The following is a 21,333-nucleotide window of genomic DNA, read 5'->3' on the forward strand; positions in this document are numbered from 1 at the left end:
TACTTGTGTATCCTTATCCTGTTGACGATAATGAAAAAGCTAATGACACATTACTTGTCTGTTTAAAAAAAAAATAATAAAAAAAAATACAATGACTTGCCTCAGGTGAGCAGAAGTTTTCAAGGATCCTTTAGTTAATATTTAATTGTACTGCACTAGGCGCTATGTAAATGTTAAGGATTATTATCCATATGGGAATCTGCATTCTCTTATTTCAAGGTAGTGTTTTCTTTATAACATATACATCACCTCAATGGATGAAATTAACTATTTTACAAACCCTTTAGAAGAACTGGATTCACGGAATTTCAGCTCTATTCAGAAAACATTAAAGGAGAAGTGTCCCTTTTAAATTTGACTCTAAATAAAATTCTTTGCAAAAATAAGCTCTTCAATAACTTACAGCTAATAGAAATTTTTCCACATATTTTGTAAAAAATGAAAGCAGTTGTTTTTAAACAATTTTCCCATCCATATTAAAAACACAAATATTGGAGCATTAAGATTCTGAAAGTGAAAGATGATAAACAAAGTGAAGCTGACTTAATTGATTTTCATTGCTGAGGGAAGTGTAGGATATAGCACCAATAAAGACAAGTAGATTGGGTTTTTAAAATTTGTGTAACATAATCCAAAGTTTTATAAACAACATACGTAGAGCTTGTAACATATAATTTTAAAGTTTATAGCATCTCTTTAAAATGATTCTCACTTTTAAAAAACATACAATCAGTAATTTTTTTTTATTGGAGCCATAAAATCATTAGCCTCTAATTAGATTTATGAAGTTGATAGAACTAGGGCTATTTTGTTAAAACTGGTTAAAATCATTCTGAGTGGAACTTTTGTTTATTGAAGATATTTCACAATTTCATTAAACTGACTACATTCCTGTGAAATTGTTTGACTTTTGACTTATCTGACCATTATGTCAAGCAGATTTGCATTACACTAAAACATCTATTTGTAGAATACACTGAACATGTGAAAAGTATATAACTTTTGTGATTGTGACATGTCTGGTAGATAACCTTTTATATGGCAGTAACCTACCACGGGGAAAAAACTTTGACTGACTGGTTGTATGAGTTGAAAAACTGGTAATGCCAGCAGCTTTTACAAAACTGATTCAGAGCTATGAAAAGCTATATGCATAACTTCAGTATGTCAGCTCACTTGTGTTTTTGACTTGACCAATAGTATTGACATGAGAGTTGCTTTGTGAGTTACCCTTAACATTGGAGCATTTTTATGCAGAACGCTTATAGGAACATTTCACAAATCCTTGACTACTTTTAGCACAGAGCTCATGCAGAGTTTCCCAGCTGCAGAGCTCTCAATTTGGAGCATCATTAACACTAAGTACTTTTTAGCTGAAGTTTAGCCATAACCAAAATTCAGTTTGTGAACAACCTCACCTGTGTTCCAGTGTGAGATTAGTGGGGTGACGTCTTTTCCCATAGTTTTATAATTGTGTCCTGAAATCATAATATATATGTTTGCAAGAAACCAGCCATAATAGTTCAGCTTGGAATTGCCTTTAGTGTTTTCACACAATGGCTAATTCTTTTTTCACTGGGTTGATGATTTTGATAAGATGGCTGGTTTAATATATTTGTGCAAGACTCAGAAGAATTTTAATTATATAAAAATGAATATTGTCATGGTTTCATGAAACCATTAATTCTTACATCGGTTTCATGAAACCATTAATTCTTACATCAGTTTCATGAAACTGTTAATTCATCCATTTGTTCTAACACATGTACTTTAAGGTTTGGAGTAGAGACACGCAATCTGGCACATTTGCTGTAGCAGATATCTATCTGTAATGTATGAATCCAGATTTTGAGAGTGGTAATCTCACAGGCAGATGGCAATACTTCAAAGGTATTTTCAACAAAGAAATTGTGCAGATAGAAGCTTTCTCCTCTTTAACTACCCTGCTTCCTTTGGTGATTTGTTGTTTGGGCTCCAGTGATAGAGATATCACAATATGCAACTGTGGCAGTAACTGTATAAATGCACCAGTGATGGACGTCGGTGCCTTCCCTGGTCTCGCCAGTGAAAGCACTGTTGACTCCTGTCTGTAGGCGCTCAGTAATGAAAGGGATGGAGAATGATTGCTCATTATGCCTAAGCTGGAGCTCCTGGAGCTGTTTGTTCTTTGCGGAGCTTGTTTTCTGTCTCAGTCATTATGTAAAAGGCCAGCAGAATACCAACTCCCTGTTTTGAGTCATTAAGACCCCTCTGAAGTATCTGGAATAACTCTAACCTATTGCAGTTGCAAATCCTCCTGCCATTCTGCAAAGTGACTGGAGAGGATGTGAAGTGCAGGATGCCGAGTTGCTGAATACTGCTTCCCACCTTCCTCTTGAAGGAACACCCTCTTTCTCCCTGTCCCCAACAACAACCAACTTGTCTCATTTAAGAAAAGCAACAAAGGTAGAATAAGTGTTTCCTTCTTTGAAAACTGCACTCAGGAAATTGCATGTAAGAATTATTTAACCTAGCAGAATTTTAATTTTTATTTTAATTTTTTTGTGGAAACACCATAATTTTACTCAAACCACCCACCCACTGTGCTTTCTCTGCCTTTCTTTCTCCAGTGAGTCCAGATTCTAGTGAATAAAATAAAATAGAATCCCCTCCCCCCAAATTTTATTCTTCTTGCTTGAGAGAATTGATCTGGAGAGAGAGCTTGCTAAAGGAAAATTGCACTGTGGTTAATCACCTTAATTTCCATCTCCACTTAGAAAAAATCTTGAAACACATCATATAAGAAGATAGCAGTTTCCTATGGCCCTCTAATGTTTAGTCATGTGGGTTAAGACCAGGGAAATGTAGTTTATAATACTTATACAATTACAGTATGAAAACTAGTGCTTTACATTTTCAAACCACCATACAGATGTTAACTAAACTCTTTATGCATGGGGCTTATGTTTTTCAGACTTGTAATTTTGTGAATCACAACAAAAGTTGGTGGCTAAACACTGTTAAATCAACTATTTAAAATAATTGATTGTACAACAGCTTGGAAAATGTAAGCTTTTCCCATGCATTCCAGTGGTGAGCACCTTTTTCTGTGACCCACAGCGATCACCTGTTAAGCAGAAAGCCCAGTCTGAAGTATCAGTCAGAAAAATGGCAGTACCACACATGATAAAACAATGACGACTATTTCTAAAAATGGTGGATTGAAAAGTATTATATGTATACTCTTAGTGCAGCACTGATACTTGGGGGAAGACTTTTTCAAAGGCACAAATAGAAGTTAGATGCCAAACTCCCATTGACTTGCAATGTGGGTTAGGTGCCACCTTTGAAAATCTCTCCCTCTGAAATAATATACCTGACTGAAAACTACAATTTTCCTTTATGACTCTGATCCCATCTATAGAGCAAATGACCACTTCCCTTTCTCCTCTCCTCTAATTTTTCTCAAGGCTTCAGACTAAACTATACAACTGCTTACAGGTCTGCTTCATTATGAATAACTTCAGCCTACGTTGTACGGGTGTCTGTCTATTTGCCTTAGAAAGTCTAAAATAAACTTTCTATTCAGAAAAGAAATAGCACGTCCTGGCCAGAGCAGCCTTAGGAACTCCTTGTAAAAGTCAGGGGTATCCTTAAGTAGGTTCACCCTACATTGGAAGCATTTCTTTTCTGCAACTGCTGATGTTCGAGTAATACTTCATACTGTCCATTGGAGTTTTCTGGAATTAGTAGATCCTTAAATTCTAGAAGGCATCATCATCTAGAACATCAGTAACCAAAAACTCCTGAATTTAAATCCCAGCTCTGCCAATGACTTGCTGTGTGACCCTGGGCAACTCCCTCATCCTTCTTTGCCTGCCTTATACATTGACAGAGTGGTGATGCCTACCTGCCTTACAGAAATGTGGTGAGGAGTACTTAGTTCAGGGGCGGGCAAACTTTTTGGCCTGAGGGCCGGATCAGGTTTCGGAAGTCATATGGAGGGCCGGTTAGGGGAGGCTGTGCCTCCCCAAACAGCCAGGCGTGGCCCGGCCTCCGCCCCCTCCCCCGCTTCTTGCCCCCTGACAGCGCTCTCCCCACACGCCCCCCGGGACTCCTGCCCTATCCAATGCCCTCCGTTCCCTGATGGCTCCCGCAGGACCCCTGCCCCATCCACACACACCCTGCTCCCTGACCGCCCCTGTAACTCCTGCCCCTGACTTCCCCTCGCCATCCCATCCAACCTCTCCTCTCCTTCCTGGCTGCCCCCCCAGAACCCCTGCCGCATCCAACAACCCCTGCCCCTGACTGACTGCCGCCCCGGGACCCCTGACCCCATTCAACCCCCCTGTTCCCCACCCTCTGACTGCCCCGACCCCTATCCACCCCCTGACCACCTCCCCGAACTCCCCTGCCCTCTATCCAACCCCCCCTGCTCCTTGCCCCCTTACCGCGCTGCCTGGATCACTGATGGCTGGCGGCGCGCCAGCCATGCCACTGCACAGCACAGAGCACCGGGTCAGGCCGGGCTCTGCAGCTGCACTGCCCCAGGAGCTCGCAGCCCCGCCGCCCAGAGCATTGTGTCGGCGGCTCAGTGAGCTGAGGCTGTGGGGGAGGGCGAACAGCAGGGGAGGGGCTGGGGGCAAGCCTCCAGGGCCAGGAGCTGAGGGTCCCGCGGGCCGTAATTTGCCCACCTCTGACTTAGTTAATGTCTGTGTAGGGTGTTATATATTCAAAATGCTATATAGGTTGTAAGTACTATTAACATGACAGAAAAACAAGCTTATTTGCCATTCTTCAATATATTCCCCTATCCATTTGAGCTCCAGATATGCTTCTCATGAATTTCCTTTTGTCAGAATTCTTAGGCTGTCGTCTTATTGCAACAAAATCCTGAATTGTCTTTAGTTGAGTATCTGATTGGATTAACTATATGGTGGGCTTGGAAATGGGAGTGTTCTGGCTGTTAGTGTGGCAAAAAGCATTATCTATTATTTATCTCACACTTCCATAGTGCCTTTCTTCAAAAAACATGAATGAGCTTTACAGAATGTTTGCACCTTATGAAATACAATCACTCCCTTTTTACATATGGGCAAACTGAGTCACAGAAATTGTGACTTGGCCAAGCTCACATTAAGTCAGTTAACTGTTCAAAAATAGAATCAGAGTCCTAACTCCTGGTGCCCTGCCCTGCACTACAAGTAACAATCACACTTGTCTTATTTTGTTTTCTAGTTTCAGTGGTTTGGTTCCAGATTCTAGATTCTGATGTCTTGTGGCCTAATCTACCACTTGTGATTGTCAGTCTTTCCTGAGGTTATGACTGCTGTCTAGAGTTTACTCTTTCTAAATTGGATTATAGGATTATCATCATTGCACAATTCATCTTCTTTTCTCAAGCCTTGTAAATTGGGTCACCAGGTCTCCAGTCTAGTGTCCCATAACTGATGGAACACTGGTGGAGCATTGTGTTCTGCTTGCCTGTGGTGAGAAGTGGGTGTTTGCTTAGTACCTCTACTATGTAAAACGAGAACACTTTTATCAGTGCCTACAGGAACTAACCCTGCCTTTTTAAAGGTCACTCCTGTCTCAGTCAGTTCTTAAAGTTCAAAAGGAAATAAACTACTTAGGGTTGGCATTTTTCAAGTCAAGTGTCAACTTTCCAGGCCCCCAAGGCAGGGAACACGGGGGAGGTGGAGATTAAGAATTGAGCTGCTTGGCTGATACGGTGATTGTGCAGGAGCATTCCCTTTTTCTTCTTGGTTCTTTAGGGATGTAGGGAATCAAATGGAAACATTGCTCAAATAGCTCACTTTCTCCTTTTCATTTTGCAATGCAAAAATATCAGAAGCTATTTAGAAGTTTTCTTTTTTCATTAGCTCACTGTCAGGGAGTGGATGGTTTGTCAGCTGCAATGAAGTAGGACACAAGTTACATTTTATGACCATGCCACTACCTAGAAGTGCCTTCAACCACAGAGCCCTATTATGCAGGGGCGGGCGATGAGGTTTCAGGAAGTATTTGTATGGTGAAGTCTCCAAGCAAGTGCCACCCCTGCATTGACTTCTCTTGCTTACGCAGGGGACAGCAAAATCAATAAGGAAATAAACAGGGAGAACGGGCTTTATTAATTAGGTACAATGGAGGCAGCAGGGAAGATTATAATGGAACACAGGTGGCAATCGATGGGAGCATAGACAATCTATTGTTGGATACCAAAGTGTCTGTATTGATTGTGGGAGATGTAGGGTACAGAAATATCAGAGCTGATAATTGGGATGTTGGATAGCTCCAGAGAGCGAGCAGTGTGGATTCCTGTTGTAATTTTTGTAACAAATTTTCTCCCTTGTGTATGTGCTCTCCTGGCACGTGCACACTCTCATTTAAGGCACACATACACTCTTCTTTACAGATGGAGACCTGCATATTCCCACCTTCACACACTTCCAGGATATGAGTGAGGGAAAATAACTCTTCTTCCTTGCAATAGGGTTTTATTACAAAAATAAGGTTGGCAGCAGAATTATGTTCCTTCTCTGCTTTACCTCCAGAAAGATGAAATAGAGAACTATCTTAAAAGATATAAGTAAAGGGCCTTAAAGTTTTCCAAGCCAGGCACTAATCTACTCTTAGTCTTACTGTGTAGGCTGATACAAGGTATTGTGATAATGAAACAGCTATCAATACCTTGGGCAAGTAGAATGTTGTTAGTTGGGCTCTGTCTAAGATTTTTCCCTGGCTTGTTTTCTTTCCTTCTTTTCATTTGTTGACTGAAATGTCTTAAAAAGAACATTGTCCATCTACACAAAATTTCATAGAGAGAAGTGGATCCTGAGTAAATCTGGGGCAGGTATATTGAAAAAAAGATTAGATTCAGATTCCTTTTTGTCCGTTAATCCCGTTATAACAGAACGTTTGTGCTGTGCAAACAAATCTGATTGGGGGCTGGGCACAGATTAGCATGATTGATTTGGTGACAGAATTTCTTCTTCTCTACACACTACTCTTATCCTAACTACGCTATGCAACAGACCAGGCACCACAGTCTTCGCTCTGCCTCCTAAGGGCACCAGTCTTCTATCACCCTTTTACCTGACCTTCTGCATGTACCCGTTTACTTAACTAACTGCTTCCCAAACCACCAATTGTTATGCCCATCATTCGAAACTACAAGAGTTGGGTAAAAATAATCTGGTAAAGGGATGTGTGCAGACAGACAGGGAGAATTAACAGTATGGCGTATGTGGTTTGTGGTGTACGGTTGGCTTGGTAATGGTAAGAGGTGTGCTTATGGTAGAGGGCATGTATTTTAATTTCCTGGCTTTTGGGGATTGTCAGGGATGTTGTGTGTTGCTAACTAGATTGCAAATAAGGGTGGGGTTTTTTGTATTAATAAATATACATACATGTTTCTGCAGTAGACAAAACCATAGCAATTGACTCTAAGAGAGATTTGCATCCAGGATTCCCTGTGCTTTCATCTGCTTTCAATGTTTTGGTTGCTACATCTCTGAAGTTCACCTTCTTATCACAGCTTCAGAGAAAAATAAAGAGCCTGACCTTTCTGCTCATCCAGTAGAGATCTTGAAACATAAAATCTCAGTGTAAGGGCCGTTTACTCCTCCACCTGACTGATTTCTGTCTGAAATATTCATTGCTGGGAGGCATCATGGTATGTAATGTTGTTTTATTAGTCATTTAGAAATATGGATGCAGTAGAATTGATGTAATTGAGCTCTGAATTTAGTTGCTCTGACAGTTCATTCTTCTATACAAGATAGTTTATTCTTGTGGCCTGGTGTTGGTTTAAAAGGCTCTTTAGGCCAGTTGGGTGGGATGAAGCTGGTAGTGGGTAGGACTTTGTGCCCTGCGGGTAACTTGCAAGAAGTTAGGCACTTCGGGGTGGGAGGGATAGCTCAGTGGTTTGAGCATTGGCCTGCTAAACCCAGGGTTGTGAGTTCAATCCTTGAGGGGGCCATTTGGGATCTGGGGCAAAAATTGGGGATTGGTCCTGCTTTGAGCAGGGGGTTGGACTAGATGACCTCCTGAGGTCCCTTCCAACCCTGATATTCTATGATTCTAAGTGTCAACCCAGTGAAAGACCCAAGTAACACAGTGACCTTGGGCTTCTATTTTCTGGGCCTTATAAGGCATGCTGTGCATTTGGAGCTCCTTGAGGAGTAGGGGTGGTAGGATTCCATTAACTGTTCTTTAATTTAGCATCCTATAACAATGGATCCTATCCTTCCATCGTAGAAAGCAGTGCCACTACAACATGTGGTGGCTTTGAGAAGGGGTTTGTCTGTGCTTAGCTATCTGGGGCACAACTGGCAAGCAGAGTAAGGGATTGTGGTCGCACTGTGTAGCCAGGATCTGTGAAAAGTGGGCTTGTAGAAATGTGAGTCATTTCAAACAGACCCAACTACAAGTAATCAGTTTGATACTCATTCAGATTGTTCTCCTTTGAACAGATTCCAGCTGTCTTTAACTGGATGGCTGATACCAGACACTTAAGGCCTGATTTTCTGCTTTATAGCTGTGTAAAGTAGATGAGAAAAGTGTTTAAAGTAGATTGCAACAAGCGAGGTAGCTCTTGTTGCACCAGCCAAGGAAGCAGGGGAACTATCCACTCTACCTCCTTTACTTTAAACATGGGCGTAAAATGCTACCATTCTGACCTGGTAATGTTACAGTCACTTTGCACAGGTGAAAATGCTGGTGCAAGTCAATATTAAATTTAACGGAGGCCCCAAAGAGTTCTGGAGTGACTTCTCTGGGAGTGAGGTATACGTTGTGAAATCCAGAGTTGCCTAGTGGTTGACAAAGCAGACTTTTAGGAGGCATTTGTTTGATCGGTTGTTTTAAAAGTTTTTTTTTAATATTCTTCATTCATTACATTTCAATAGAACAACAGCCTCCTGTGCAGCTATATTTAGTGCAGTTACTGTCACTCTGGACTGCTTTGCTATAAAGTTCAGAAAATGGCTTCAGTCACTGCTGTCCAAACAAGTGAAAGCCCTTTTTGATGTTCTGGGGAGGATGAAGGAGATATGTAGTGAAATTAATTTGACCCTATGAAAGTGAAGGACAGAAAACACTGACTATATGTAAGCATTTCTAGTAGTTAGCTAGATGCTTTCCCAATCATCTCTGCCCTTTGATCCTAACCACCTATTCTGGACAGATACTGTCAGCGGTGCCTAATTGTGCGCTGGCTATCTGTTTTGGACAAGTACCTGTTCGGACCAGATGTGAAAAATTGGGACTGAGGTAGAGAATAATAGGCATGTATATAAGACAAAGCCCCAAATATTGGGACTGTCCCTATAAAATTGGGACATCTGGTCACTCTAGTTGTGATCTTCATACTTATTGCATCTTGAGTCAGACTTTTAGAGACAAAAGGCCAGTGTTTAGTTCCTGGGCAACAGCCTTGCATTTTACTCAGAATTATGATTGGGGTCCCAGCTGTAAAAAAAATAATTTTTCAAGTATTCTTTCAGAGAATTCTGTTTCTATAAATGCATTCAGTAGCCTAAGAAAAGCATTCAGCTAAAAAATGTGAGTGAACATTAGTGTATGATGCTCATTTCATGCTGGAATACTATAATACGCATTGGAAATGAAGTCTGATTGGAAAAGGTCATCGCGGGCTGTTGTGTGGAGCCTTCATGAAGCAGTAATGAGTCATGAGTCTGTAAGGGCTCCTTGTTGTTAGATTGCAATGGAGGGTTTAAGGTTTTGTGTTTATCATCCAAACACTTTCTGACCCTCTCTTTATTTTATTGAAATAAGCTATTATCCTATTTTCAAGAGTGTAGAATTTCAACAGATTCGTTTACTGACAAGTCAGTTCTGTTTTCCCATTTTCCTCCTCCTTTCATTCCCAACCTCCAAGCAGATTTTCCTTCTTCACTCCTCTCTGTCAGTCCCCTGCCCCTTTATGCCCCACAGCCTCCTCAACTCTCAGATTGCTCTTTCCAGAATGATGTTTCTCCTCTCACTGTATATATTACTTTGACTCTATAACAGAACCCTAGAACATTTTCAGTTGCTCTTGATCTTTGAGCCCCCAGCGGTCTGCCCTGTGCATCTCCTCTTTACATGGACACTGTGGACTTGAGTTCTGGGCCTGACAGCTGGAGGAAAAGGAGAGTGTTAATCAGATTTGGAGCAGTACAGGGAAATTTTCAGCTAATATTACTATAATCATATTTATTACAGTAATGCCTAACTGCCAACCAAGAGTGAGGCCCCATTGTGCCATGCACTGTAAAATAGTAGACAATCTCTGCTCCAAGGAGCTTACATTATAGATAGACAAGACCTACAGGGTGTGGGCAGAGCTAGAACACACAAGCAGAGAGAACAAAGTGATGGCAGCAAACATCATGTTAGTCCCACATTTTTGGGTGTGTGTGGTGGGTTTAGTTAGGAAGGGGATCTGCAAAGTGGAAAGAGAAGGGAAGGAGGTGTGAGGGGGACAGGGCAGGGGAGAAGAGGAGCGAGAGGGGCAGGTATGGGGTGAAGTGAAACTGAGGTGAGGAGATAGGGAGGGAGTGGGTGGAATGAAGAGTCCTTACAGGGTAGAAGAGAGTCTGCCAAAATGGTAGAAAGTTCTCTGATTGTCTAGAGGTTTCTGCTTTTTGCTCCTATCAGTTCAAGTCTCTGGCTGGCTCCTCTCTGCAGTTTTTCCTTGTGGGAGAAAGCACCGCTTGGGTCCTAGTGCCTCTAGAGTAGGGGAAGCCCCTTGCACAGTCTTGGGTCCAAAAAGGTGGTCATGGCTGGTCCCCATTTTATCCCCTCCCTCCAGTGCTGTTAACAGAAAATTGTGAAAGGGGTGAGAAAATAACCTCTCTTTGGGACATAGCCCTCTTAGTCTCCACTTCAACAATGCAGTCAGCTGAGATCCTCCAGGGAGAGATGTGCAATGGTGCCTCTCTCAGGGTATTATCCCCCTGTGAGCAGACAGTTGGCTGGAACAGGACTGACAGGGAAGTGCAACAAGGGCTGGTGAGAGCTCAGGACAAAAAGTGTCAGGCATTGGCTCGCTTCATCTCCTGCCTGGCATGAAAGAGTGTTCCTCCATCACACAAGTGTGTGATTGCTGGTTGGTAACTGGTGAGGCAAATTGCATTATTCATTATGGTTGGGATTGAATTGAAATTGTGAGGGCAATTTTCTCTCTCACACTTCAAGGTCAGATGAGAGTATTTACCGTTCTCTCTCTGTTTATCTGTGAATGCAAATTGAATTTGGTGATGCAAATTGATGAAATGTTAGAAATATAAAACTCATCAGAGGTGACATGGAGAAAAATTACTGGGTAGAGCTGGCCGGTGGCTTCGCCATCCCATAAATGGGCTTCTCCTTTGATTAGTAATTATTTCAGTCTTTGCGTTCTTTCATTCTCAGCTTGTTTTGATTTTTTTGTTTTCAAAAGAAAAACCGTAGTGACACTCTGAAGCATTTAGAATCAGAATTAGATGGTGCAAATAAAGCCAGCTGCTGAAAGGCTGCTTGTGTTACAACCCGGGAGGACAGGGTTTCTCTTGAACTTCCTTTTGTTTGTTTGCTTGGGGTGTTTTTTGGTTCACTTTCCTTTTGCAAGAAGTTTGCTTTCACATGCCCAGGCTCCCAAGGCCTCCACAGAATGCTTGGCCCCTGATGGCTGTAGTGATAACCGAAAGAGAAGATACAGGTGGTTCTCACTTTTAAGCATGGCAGACTTTCTGAAGACTCCTTGTATTTCCTTATTGGCACACAGCTGTTGGGAAGAGGTGGGGAGAAGTTGGCCAACTTTCCATCCAATCACTATTACCCATGGGAGCAAGTACACAGCCCAAAGGTTTGGATATCCGAAGGGACCCAGTTCAGTGTGGCTCATTGGCTAAAGCACAGCACTAGGAACCAAGGGGGCTGGCTTCTGTTTCTCACTCACTATGTCACCTTGAACAAGTCACTCAACTCCCCTGCTGAGCTGGTGTGTCAGATACCACTTAGTGTATTGACCAAGTCTCCTGTAAATCAGGGAGATTCCTCTTTACAACCAAAAAAACTCTTGACTCCTGATTTAATAATGTTATTTTCCACGTTCATATAACTACAAGCATCCATTTATGGCAAATTCAAAAATTCTGCTTTGTTACCCAGCGTTGTATGCGTCAGCCACACATATACATCAGAATGTGCTGTGAAGTCAGAGTGTGTGGGGACACCCAGACAATGGCCCAGTGACCTTTTTTCTGGGTGAAACCAGAGTGGTGCTGCAGCCCCGTGGACCAGATAGCTACTCTACACACTGGAAAGTTTGGCCCACCCACCATCACAAATCTCCCTGAAATTTATTTGAAAATGTTTGTCAGTGTGATTCTTAGTCCAGACTGATGTTTGCAACTAATAATAGCAAAGCTTGACAATTATATAGGGGTGCTTATTTTTAAATTTTTATTGTTACTGCCCCTTACAAAGGTAAGCTAGCTGAGCAGTAGATGGGGTGGAGTTATGGGCCTCACCACCTTCCATTGGTGTGCAGTGCGATGGTAACTCCCAGGTGGAGAACAGTGATGGGCACCGCCATTAGAGATGATTGGCAGCTGTGTGGAGAAGAGGGGAAGCAGAATAGTGTCAATGGAAGAAGCTGAATTTGGAACCCCATCTTTGGGTCTGAAGGAAATATGCAATCTGGAATGGTTTTAATATATCAAATAAGGTCTCCTTTCAAATGTTTGTTTTCCAGTTGGCCTGCCTTAAGATATGTTGATTCGGGCAACCTTGTTGCTTCTGCAGTTTCCTGACACTGGCATTGTCCCATTTAAAAAAAAAAAAAAAGAAGCACTTAATGTCTGACCACAGAAATTTTTTTTGTCATGGGAAAGATTTTCTGTATCACTGATCTCAGCCTCATGGTTTTTTCCTTATGCCCTTTTTTCCTCTAGCCTTCCTTTTCATTTTGTTTGTCCTTCTCTTACCTGATCACCATTGTTGCTCTTACACGTCTCTATTATTCTATGTGTTGGTCATTCATATTCTGATTGTTTAACTGCAGCATTGTTGTATCTGGACTTGGAGACTGAGCTGTTTCAACACAAAACCATTGTCTCATTGGAGAGGACCAGATGTGATAGGATCCATGCAGGTGGGCTACAGGCAAAAATATTCTGTTGTCAGGTAGGCAACATGAAATCTTGATGGGCTACAATTTGGCCTCTCATGTTCTAGTGTTGATTTATAAAACGGGGGAGAAACAGGAAAGGGAATGGGACATTTCAGCTTACTTAAACCTTCTTATTTACCAGTCTCGTTTAATTTAGGTCCCTTTGTTTTCTGTTGCCATTTATAGATGGACAGATACTTTGTCAAGGATGTTTATAGCCTGGATCCTGATTTGGGGAATAACTTTCCTCTAGCAAATATATTGCTGCAGCACACCTGGCTTTCCTTTCGTCACTTTGTTAGTGTGTGGCATGTGACCTGTTTACCTTTGCTTGTGTAGTTCTTGCAGTGCCTTTGTCTCCTACATTTTCCTTTTTCCGTGTCCCTGACATCTTCTTTCCCTTTGTTTTTTACCGTACTTCTAGCATCCATAGTATGCAATGTGGTCAGTGCACTGGTTTTTGTCACTTTCCTTCCTATCTGCTGTCCCTGGCAATGTGTCCCCATACCATGTTCTTCTGAGTTGCTGCAGGACTCACACTGTGTTCCCTTTTTTTGATGACTGTGCACTGTGGCTGGCCCTGTGATCTTCTCCCTGATTGGCGGTGTAGGACAATATTTCTAGCTTCTTGTTTGCCCTCTGTGATGGTTTTCCCAGTATTCTTTGGGTGTTAGGTTGGTTACTGAAAATATTCAGTGATAGAAACAATGATAATTTTATGGTTCATTGAAGGAGAGCTGACAGCTACTTTTGTAATTTTCAAGGAGGTTATTAAAATGTATCTTAGTTGCTATATTCATTGTCTGCCTTTGCTGTTCTTTGAAAGGCTAAGTACAGTCTTGAAGGTGAAGTTTTATCATTAAGATTATATTTAAGAGTAGAAAGGAAGAGCAAAGTATGAGGAGAGATTCTCAGCAGTTCAGAACTCTCAGATCTGGCAGTTCATTCAGTGGCTGGGGCAAGGAGCATTGGGACTGATAAACAGAAACAAATTTTCCACGTGAAGGCCAAGAAGATTTACTCTGAACTTGCAAAGGTTTTGGAAAGTGCCAGCATACTCAGAGTTTAACTGAACTAGGGAACTTTGGGAATTTTGATTTTTTTTTAAATTTAGTTTGGTTTGAATAAGTGAGTGGCATTAAAGAGCCAGAAATGTCATCAGTATAGAAGAATGTCTGGGGGTAGTGACATAATGGAGTTTGTTGCCATAAACCTGGTTTTGACTCCTATTTGTGTCCCTGGGGAGGGTAAGTTTGATATTGTCAACCTGGTTTATAGAGGACATCTGTTCCTGTTATGACTGCTGTACTGGTTGGTAGAATTACCAGTCTGTTCTTAATGACTCAATCTTTGCTTAGGCAAGTCCAGATTGCGGTGTGTTGGAAGACTTCTGAGGACTTTAAATATTGCATTTCCTATTGTGTTGTAGCCTGTGAATACTAAAACTCAGTCCAGAGGAATGAAATTGCATTACTTACTTTCCCTTGGACAATCAGCTTCCCAGGACTTAAATTTTAACTGACCAGCACAATTGACCTGAGACCGAAAGCCTAAACAGACCTACCTCAATTTCCCTCTTAACACTATCGAATGCAGAAGAAATGGACAATCTGCCCACGTGGCCATTTACTTTGCTATATTCTTCTTCCGCTTACTCATTTGTCTCCCATACTGCAATTGAGGAAGAGCACACATGGCTAGCTAGATATGTGTGCTCTCCCTAAAGTGCTACTGGTATATGGATTGCAAATACTTTTTATTAATGCGAACAAGGAAACTAGGTAGGAATGTGTTTTCATTCTGAGCATCAAGTGAAAAAATATGACAATCGGTCAATGCACTTAAGATTTATAAAAGGAGATCAAAACCTTGAGGGATATACATACAGTTTAATTTAAAAAAACCCAAACCCTTCATCGGGCTCAGATCTGGAACAGTAGATTAAACCTAACCAGTAAATTTAGCATGGAGGAGAGGATTTCTATATCCTGTCAGACAGTGGGTGGATCTTACATGGTTATTCACCCCGGATCATATGTAATTTGAAATGTGCTTGGGAGGATTTTATTATTTAAGGGTTGAGGGTTTTTTTGTGTGAAAGTGGTATTTAACAGTAGAACTTTCCAGATTGACAATAAATGTTTGTGTGTATTTAGTCTCCAGAGGGTTACAATAGTTTTGTTAACGTGATATTCATCATAGGTTAACAGCCTGATGTGTTCTATCTGGGTTTACATACCTCCTTGTGACATCTTACTGGAACTCTGTTTTCCCACAGGATTCTTGCTCGTGTTTCACAGTATTAGAGGACTGGAATGGGGCTTTCTAATGTTGACAGCTGAGGAATATCTTTTTGATGGAGATAGATTTCTGTACATTCGCAGAGGGCTATCATGTAATGGTAGATTTATCCAAAAAATGAACACAACAAAAATTCTCTGTTTACCCTCTGGAATCCTCGCTGGCTAGGAAAAATACTGATATTTCTATTAGAATCCCATAGAACTTAGGACATTTGCACTGAGCTTGTGATGAAGAGGGAATCAGCCCGTTAGTGAGAGGCAGACACCACTCTATGTCCCATCAACTTGGAAGCTCTTGAGCACCGATTTCTTTTTGTGTAACTAACTAATTAATTAAAATAGAACCAGGGAAATAGTGGGACTCTGGTAATTAAATTAGTCATTTTCAAATGCAGATTTAAAGCCCTCTTAATGAACTTCCCACCTGAACACACAAATGAAGAATCTGTTTCACGCTGCTGGATTATCAAATTGGTCTGTGAATGGTTCCAAATTGAACTGGAACTTTAAATAGCCTTTTAATTCATCTAGAGTTTTAAAATGCATATTTGTTGTTAGAGGGAAGGATCAGAGGTCGGGAAATCGCTGATTGGGGATTTATGGCAATTTCCCAGTAAAATGCCCGAAGACCATAAATTGTTCTGGCAATCAGGATGTAGGAGTGCCACTTTTCCTGCCATATCTAAACAGTGCCTGAATAATGGTGATATTTTATTTGTTGAAGGATATTTCATTTATTTTCTTTTGATTTATAATGATAAAGAACACGTGGTATTGGTGCTTTTACTCTGCTTGAAGTTTTGTGTTTGGTACACAGTAATTTTCATTTTCAGGGCTTGTTCACACTGTTTTTGTACTCTGGTTGTGAAACTCTCTTCTGCCTGCGTTTGAATAAAGCTGAGTTATTCCTGCAACTTTTTTTCATGAATCAATCAGGTTTGTTGCCAACATCTACTATAATGCCTAACTGCTTGTACTAATGCATTATGGGTAAATATAGACAGCTATCAAGTGCCTCAGCAAGGAATAGAGTGCCCAGAGGATACGTGCACAGAGCAGCCCCAAGAGCATGTGGGTCAATGCTGTTTGGGATGTCTTGCTGCACAGAGAGCTGAGAGGAAGGGGAAATTGGCTACACAGGCATGTCTGGGAGTTCTGTCCGTGTTGCAAAATAAGTGCTGTTACCCAGTCACAGGACACAAACTATGTGCCAGCCTAGGCTGCTGGCAAGAACACAGTATGGATAGTTTCCACAATTACTAACCAAATATTAGCTATGCTTGAATGCAGATTAGGTTTAATGGCAATCACTTCTCTAGCTAGTTAATATTTAAAAGGGCTAAGATCCGTTATTATGCTGATGCTGAAGAGTAAGTATTTACCCATGTAAAGCAATGTAATTGTTTTGGGGCTAAGCAATAAGCTTGGCCATTGGACATTTATATCTCTTTGAAAAAAATGCTGATAATACGTTCCATTGCTATTTGTACTTCTGCTAAGTTTTTCTGACCTACATGGGTATGAGGTAATATTAAGATCTGACAGGTATCTTCTGTCTTTAGTGCCCGGATATTAGAGAAGGCTCGGCAGCAGCTACAGGAAGAGGTATTACGGATCCAGAGCCAGCTACTGGATGAGAAGAAAAAGCGTGAGCAGCATGAAGGTCTCGTCAGGCGCTTGCAGAAACGAGTGCTACTGCTTACCAAGGTATGGCATCTAGACAGAATTTAGGAATGCAAACCCTTCTCCCCACCCGTAGATACTGTTCCTGCAGTCCTCTTATTTCTTGTCATGTCTGCTTCGTAGTTGATGATTCAGTGCTACTTGGTCTCAGTGTAGTGGATGCTGTAACAATGACTTAAGTCTTGTCTTTGGGTCTGCTCAGAGTAAATGCACGGGTGTCTGTGCTGGCCTGCTGGTGTGCGGTGCTTGTGTAGGCTGCTGTTACGTAGGTGACGCACCACTTAATGTCGTCCTTGGCATCTGTGTTAGGAAAGAGAGTTAAGTTATGTTACCATTGGTGTATTTCTGTGTCTGAGCCACTGAATGGAGTTTAAAATGGCCTTGATAGCTGCCTCGCTCACTTCCCCAACTAGAAGATAGGTGCTATACTGTGTGCGTGGTCCTGTGGAGAAATAGAACTTAGGGAACGATGAGATGGTCACATCGCCCGTATGTAAAAGTCCTTTCAGATTTAATGGTAGGAGTTAAACTAATAGAGTTTTACCGAAATTCGTTTAGAATCCTTTTTACAGATATTTTGAACCAATCTATGAAGTTGGGTAGCAGGACTTTAGTTTTTGGTTAACTTCTATAGAATGTTTTAAAAACCTGTAGAACCCTGATTGTTTTGTATTAAATTTGATGGTACTGTTGCCTAAAGACAAATTATGATTATTTATTACTTCTCTCTAGCCACAAAGGTGTGAGTTGCACCTTCCAAAGACACCCATGCGTAACTTCACTTATTTTAGCAATCTCATTGAAGTCAATAGGGCTGGTCACATAAGCAAACTTACACACATGTATGTTTACTGGATCAGGCTCTAAACTAGATGTGCCAATAGCTGGGAGAAGCAAGACAGTAGGAAGGAGAGATGAAGGTAATAAGATTATGTGGTAGCTCAGCTCAATGAGAGCTTATGCACAAGATATAGTGAGGGTGGTGGTGATGCAGCTTTACTAAATAGATGCATTATTGGGATTTGAAGGTTGAAATTGGGCAGAGTAATTCTTTCCAGCATGCTATAGGAATGTGGCCCACCCCCCCAAAAAAAAAGAAAAGGAAAAAGAAAGGAGATGTGTTGCTACTGCTTCAGGCTTGAAATTTGAATGTTGACTACAGGATCTTGATTTGCTTTCATTGTTCTGTGCTCAGTTCTGTAATTCCGTGTCAGAGCTGAGCCAATGAGGCTGTGATGTATGGTGTACTAAGTAGGGCTTTCTGGAGCGTGAAGCAGCTGTTTCACAAGGGGATATTAGTTAAATCTCTTTCTGGCTGCAGTATTTGATACCATGGAGAGTCCAGTAAGTGAGAAAGAGACAGAATTGCTGTCGCTTTTCTTGACACATTGCGGCAGGCATTGCATTCTGAGTGGCTGGCAACTATGAGAGGAAACCATTTCTCCCCTTGGCTCACTGAAATGACAAGCAGCATAGACAGGATTTTCCCAGCCCTATACACTTCTGGTTTTGGTATGGTCTGTAATGGGATATCTGTGGTTGTCGACATAGTTGGGTAATTCCAGGTATTCTGAAAAAGAATACAGCACTTGATAAAACTTTGTCAGCCTTTAGGTATGTGTACGTGTACACACACACACACTCTCTCTCTCATCCCTCCCCTCCCCCCCACATACACTATATATACACACAATAGAACCTTAGTGTTACGAACACCTCAGGAATGGAGGTTTTGTAACCCTGAAATGTTCGTAACTCTGACCAAAACGTTATGGTTGTTCTTTCAAAAGTTTACAACTGAACATTGACTTAATACAGCTTTGAAACTTTACTGTGCAGAAGAAAAATGCTGCCTGTAACCATCTTAATTTAAGTGAAACAAGGACAGAAACAATTTCCTTACGTAGTCAAATCTTTTTTAAAACTTTCCTTTTATTTTTAGTAGTCTTTTTAACACAGTACTGTAAGGTACTGTATTTACTTTTTTTTTTTTTGGTCTCTGCTGCCTGATTACATACTTCTGATTCTAAATGAGATGTGTGGTTGACTGGTCAGTTCGTAACTCTCGGGTTCGTAATTCTGAGATTCTATTGTAATCTCCTTAGCTGTTTGAGGTTCTTGAGTATAGTGTCAGACCTGAGCAAGCGGTTATAAAAACAGTTGCCCAGTAAACTACCAAAATATTTCTTTTGTTAGCTTATTTCCACTCTTCGGCTGACAAATATGTTTTGTGGTGGAACAATAGGATACAGATTCCTTTTTAAAGTTCTGGATTGAAAGATCACAGTCCGTTCCCTTCAACATACCATGTGGTGGTCCATATCCTAATTTCTGTATTGAAGACATGGAACCCTTTTGATTTGTTCTTCTCTGTGGTTTGATTTCTCTCAGAAAAGGAGAAATCACTGGAAATGTCCTGAATTCATACCAAATAAACTTACTTTTTGAAAGTGGAAGCTTTCAGTGGGCTGTATAATATTTCATCCAAGCTACTTCAAAGGCGAAAAGGATATCTTTGTCCTCAGAAAATCTGTTTTGTCCAGGATTATATGGGATCCTTTGTATAGAACCACGCATACAGTGAGAGTTAGGGCAGAAATTTAGGCATTGTTTCCTCAGTGCTGTTTCTTTTAATGGTTGCTCTGCTCATGCAAAATTAGGAAAAGGAATTTTAATTTAATTAAAAAGAAATTATGATCTTGTGGTTTAAAATGAGATTAAGCAAATAGATCGCCTTTAAAAATAATAATTTCACAGTGAAAGCATATCACCTAAAGTGGTATTTAATCATCTAATTAGTGGCATCAGTAGTAGGCTGTACTGCTGTCTATGTCATTGTGAATAGAAAGGAGGAGGGAAGGAAGGGGAGTTCACTTATCCAGCTCCCTGGTGAATCTAGTGTGATTTGTTAAACAGGACTATAAAAATCACATTTTGGGAGAAGCAATGTTGTATGTGACATGGTCCTTACTGCTCCCTGGTAGTGTGCGTATGTTGTGGCTGTCACCGCCTGCTCCTTTGAATAGGCAAAGAATCAGTTACCCTATCCTAGCAAATAAGGAGACCCAACTGGTTTGATAGTAAAAATGTTATGCAATGACTGTATCTTCCTTTCTTTGTGAATCAAGGCAGACCTGGTGTGTGATAATTCTGTGTTTATCACTTATTTAAAATCAAACAAAAAGGAGAAGCTAGTTCTTCCCTTCCATTGCAGTAGTGTTTAATATTAATGTAATAAAGGTATCCACTCCTGCTCCTTGACACTGCTCTAGGAGCAACTTGCTTTGCTGCTCTGACCCCTCCTCAGCCATTCCTGACCTCTTCCTTTAGTCTGTCATTTTTTTGACCATTCTAGAGTCCCCGCTTCACTAGGCCTCACTCCTTCATTCCCCACCTGCCACAGTATCTCAGCCTCACTTGGCTGCTCTGATCTCCCTATTTCAGTCTCTATCCTGTCCTCCCTTTGCTCTGGGTCTTCCCGCCTCATTTGCCCACTGGTTCCTTGTTCTTTCCCATGCACTATAGATGCTTCACTGTGACTTAATCAGTAATCAAGATTAGCATAATTCTCTGCCAGCTCTCAGTACATGACATTTTCATAGTCTTGGCTCTTTGGTACAGCAGCACTCAGACTGCTGCTGCTAAACCATCAGTCTGGCCCTCTCATTTCTGTCTCTACCAGCGGAGTAGGTTCTAGCATGTGATCTTTGGCTCTTGGTGCAGACAAACAATCAATTAAGACGTGCTGGTCCGTCTATACTGTGTGCCTGGACGCAGTGTCCTGGACTTGAGTTCCATTACAGTTTTTTACATGCGTGTTTTAAATTAAGTATGAAGGCTAGATTTGGTCGCCCAAGGATTTTTCAGATATCACTGTTGGTTTAAAGGCGTCCCCGAAAGCCACTATCCTTGCTAGACAAGAAATTGTTTGAAGGGGTATATTCATTCATTTTCTGTCTGCCACAGTTCCCCTTGGCTTAATCCTGCGTCTATTGTGGTGGTGAAGTTTCTCTGTGTGGCTTTGTTTATGCTCAGAATTTTAGAGAAATCTCTCACAATGGCTCTAACTCTGGGGCAGCTCCACTAACGGTAGCAGTGAGATTTCCCTGAAATTCTGTGTGACACAGCCTGCCGCTCTTGTCTCTCCCTCCCCTGTTTGATTTGATGCCAAATTGGCTTTGAATGCCATATTTACTAAGGTAGCTTTTT

The 21,333-nt window shown here is 41.3% G+C and overlaps 1 protein-coding gene across 4 annotated transcripts in view; it reads left to right on the plus strand.

Moving 5' to 3' along the window:
* The window catches only part of MAD1L1 (mitotic arrest deficient 1 like 1), a 563,294-nt gene that overhangs the window by 142,102 nt on the left and 399,859 nt on the right, over positions 1–21,333 (plus strand). For all 4 annotated transcript variants that reach the window (XM_048868281.2, XM_048868284.2, XM_048868285.2 and 1 more), the window contains exon 11: positions 17,004–17,148. In XM_048868281.2, the coding sequence (XP_048724238.1) occupies positions 17,004–17,148 (145 nt within the window). The remainder of the gene's footprint in view (positions 1–17,003; positions 17,149–21,333) is intronic.

The sequence above is a fragment of the Caretta caretta genome, chromosome 10 (genome assembly GCF_965140235.1).
Source record: "Caretta caretta isolate rCarCar2 chromosome 10, rCarCar1.hap1, whole genome shotgun sequence".
In the NCBI taxonomy this organism is placed as follows: Eukaryota; Metazoa; Chordata; order Testudines; family Cheloniidae; genus Caretta; species Caretta caretta.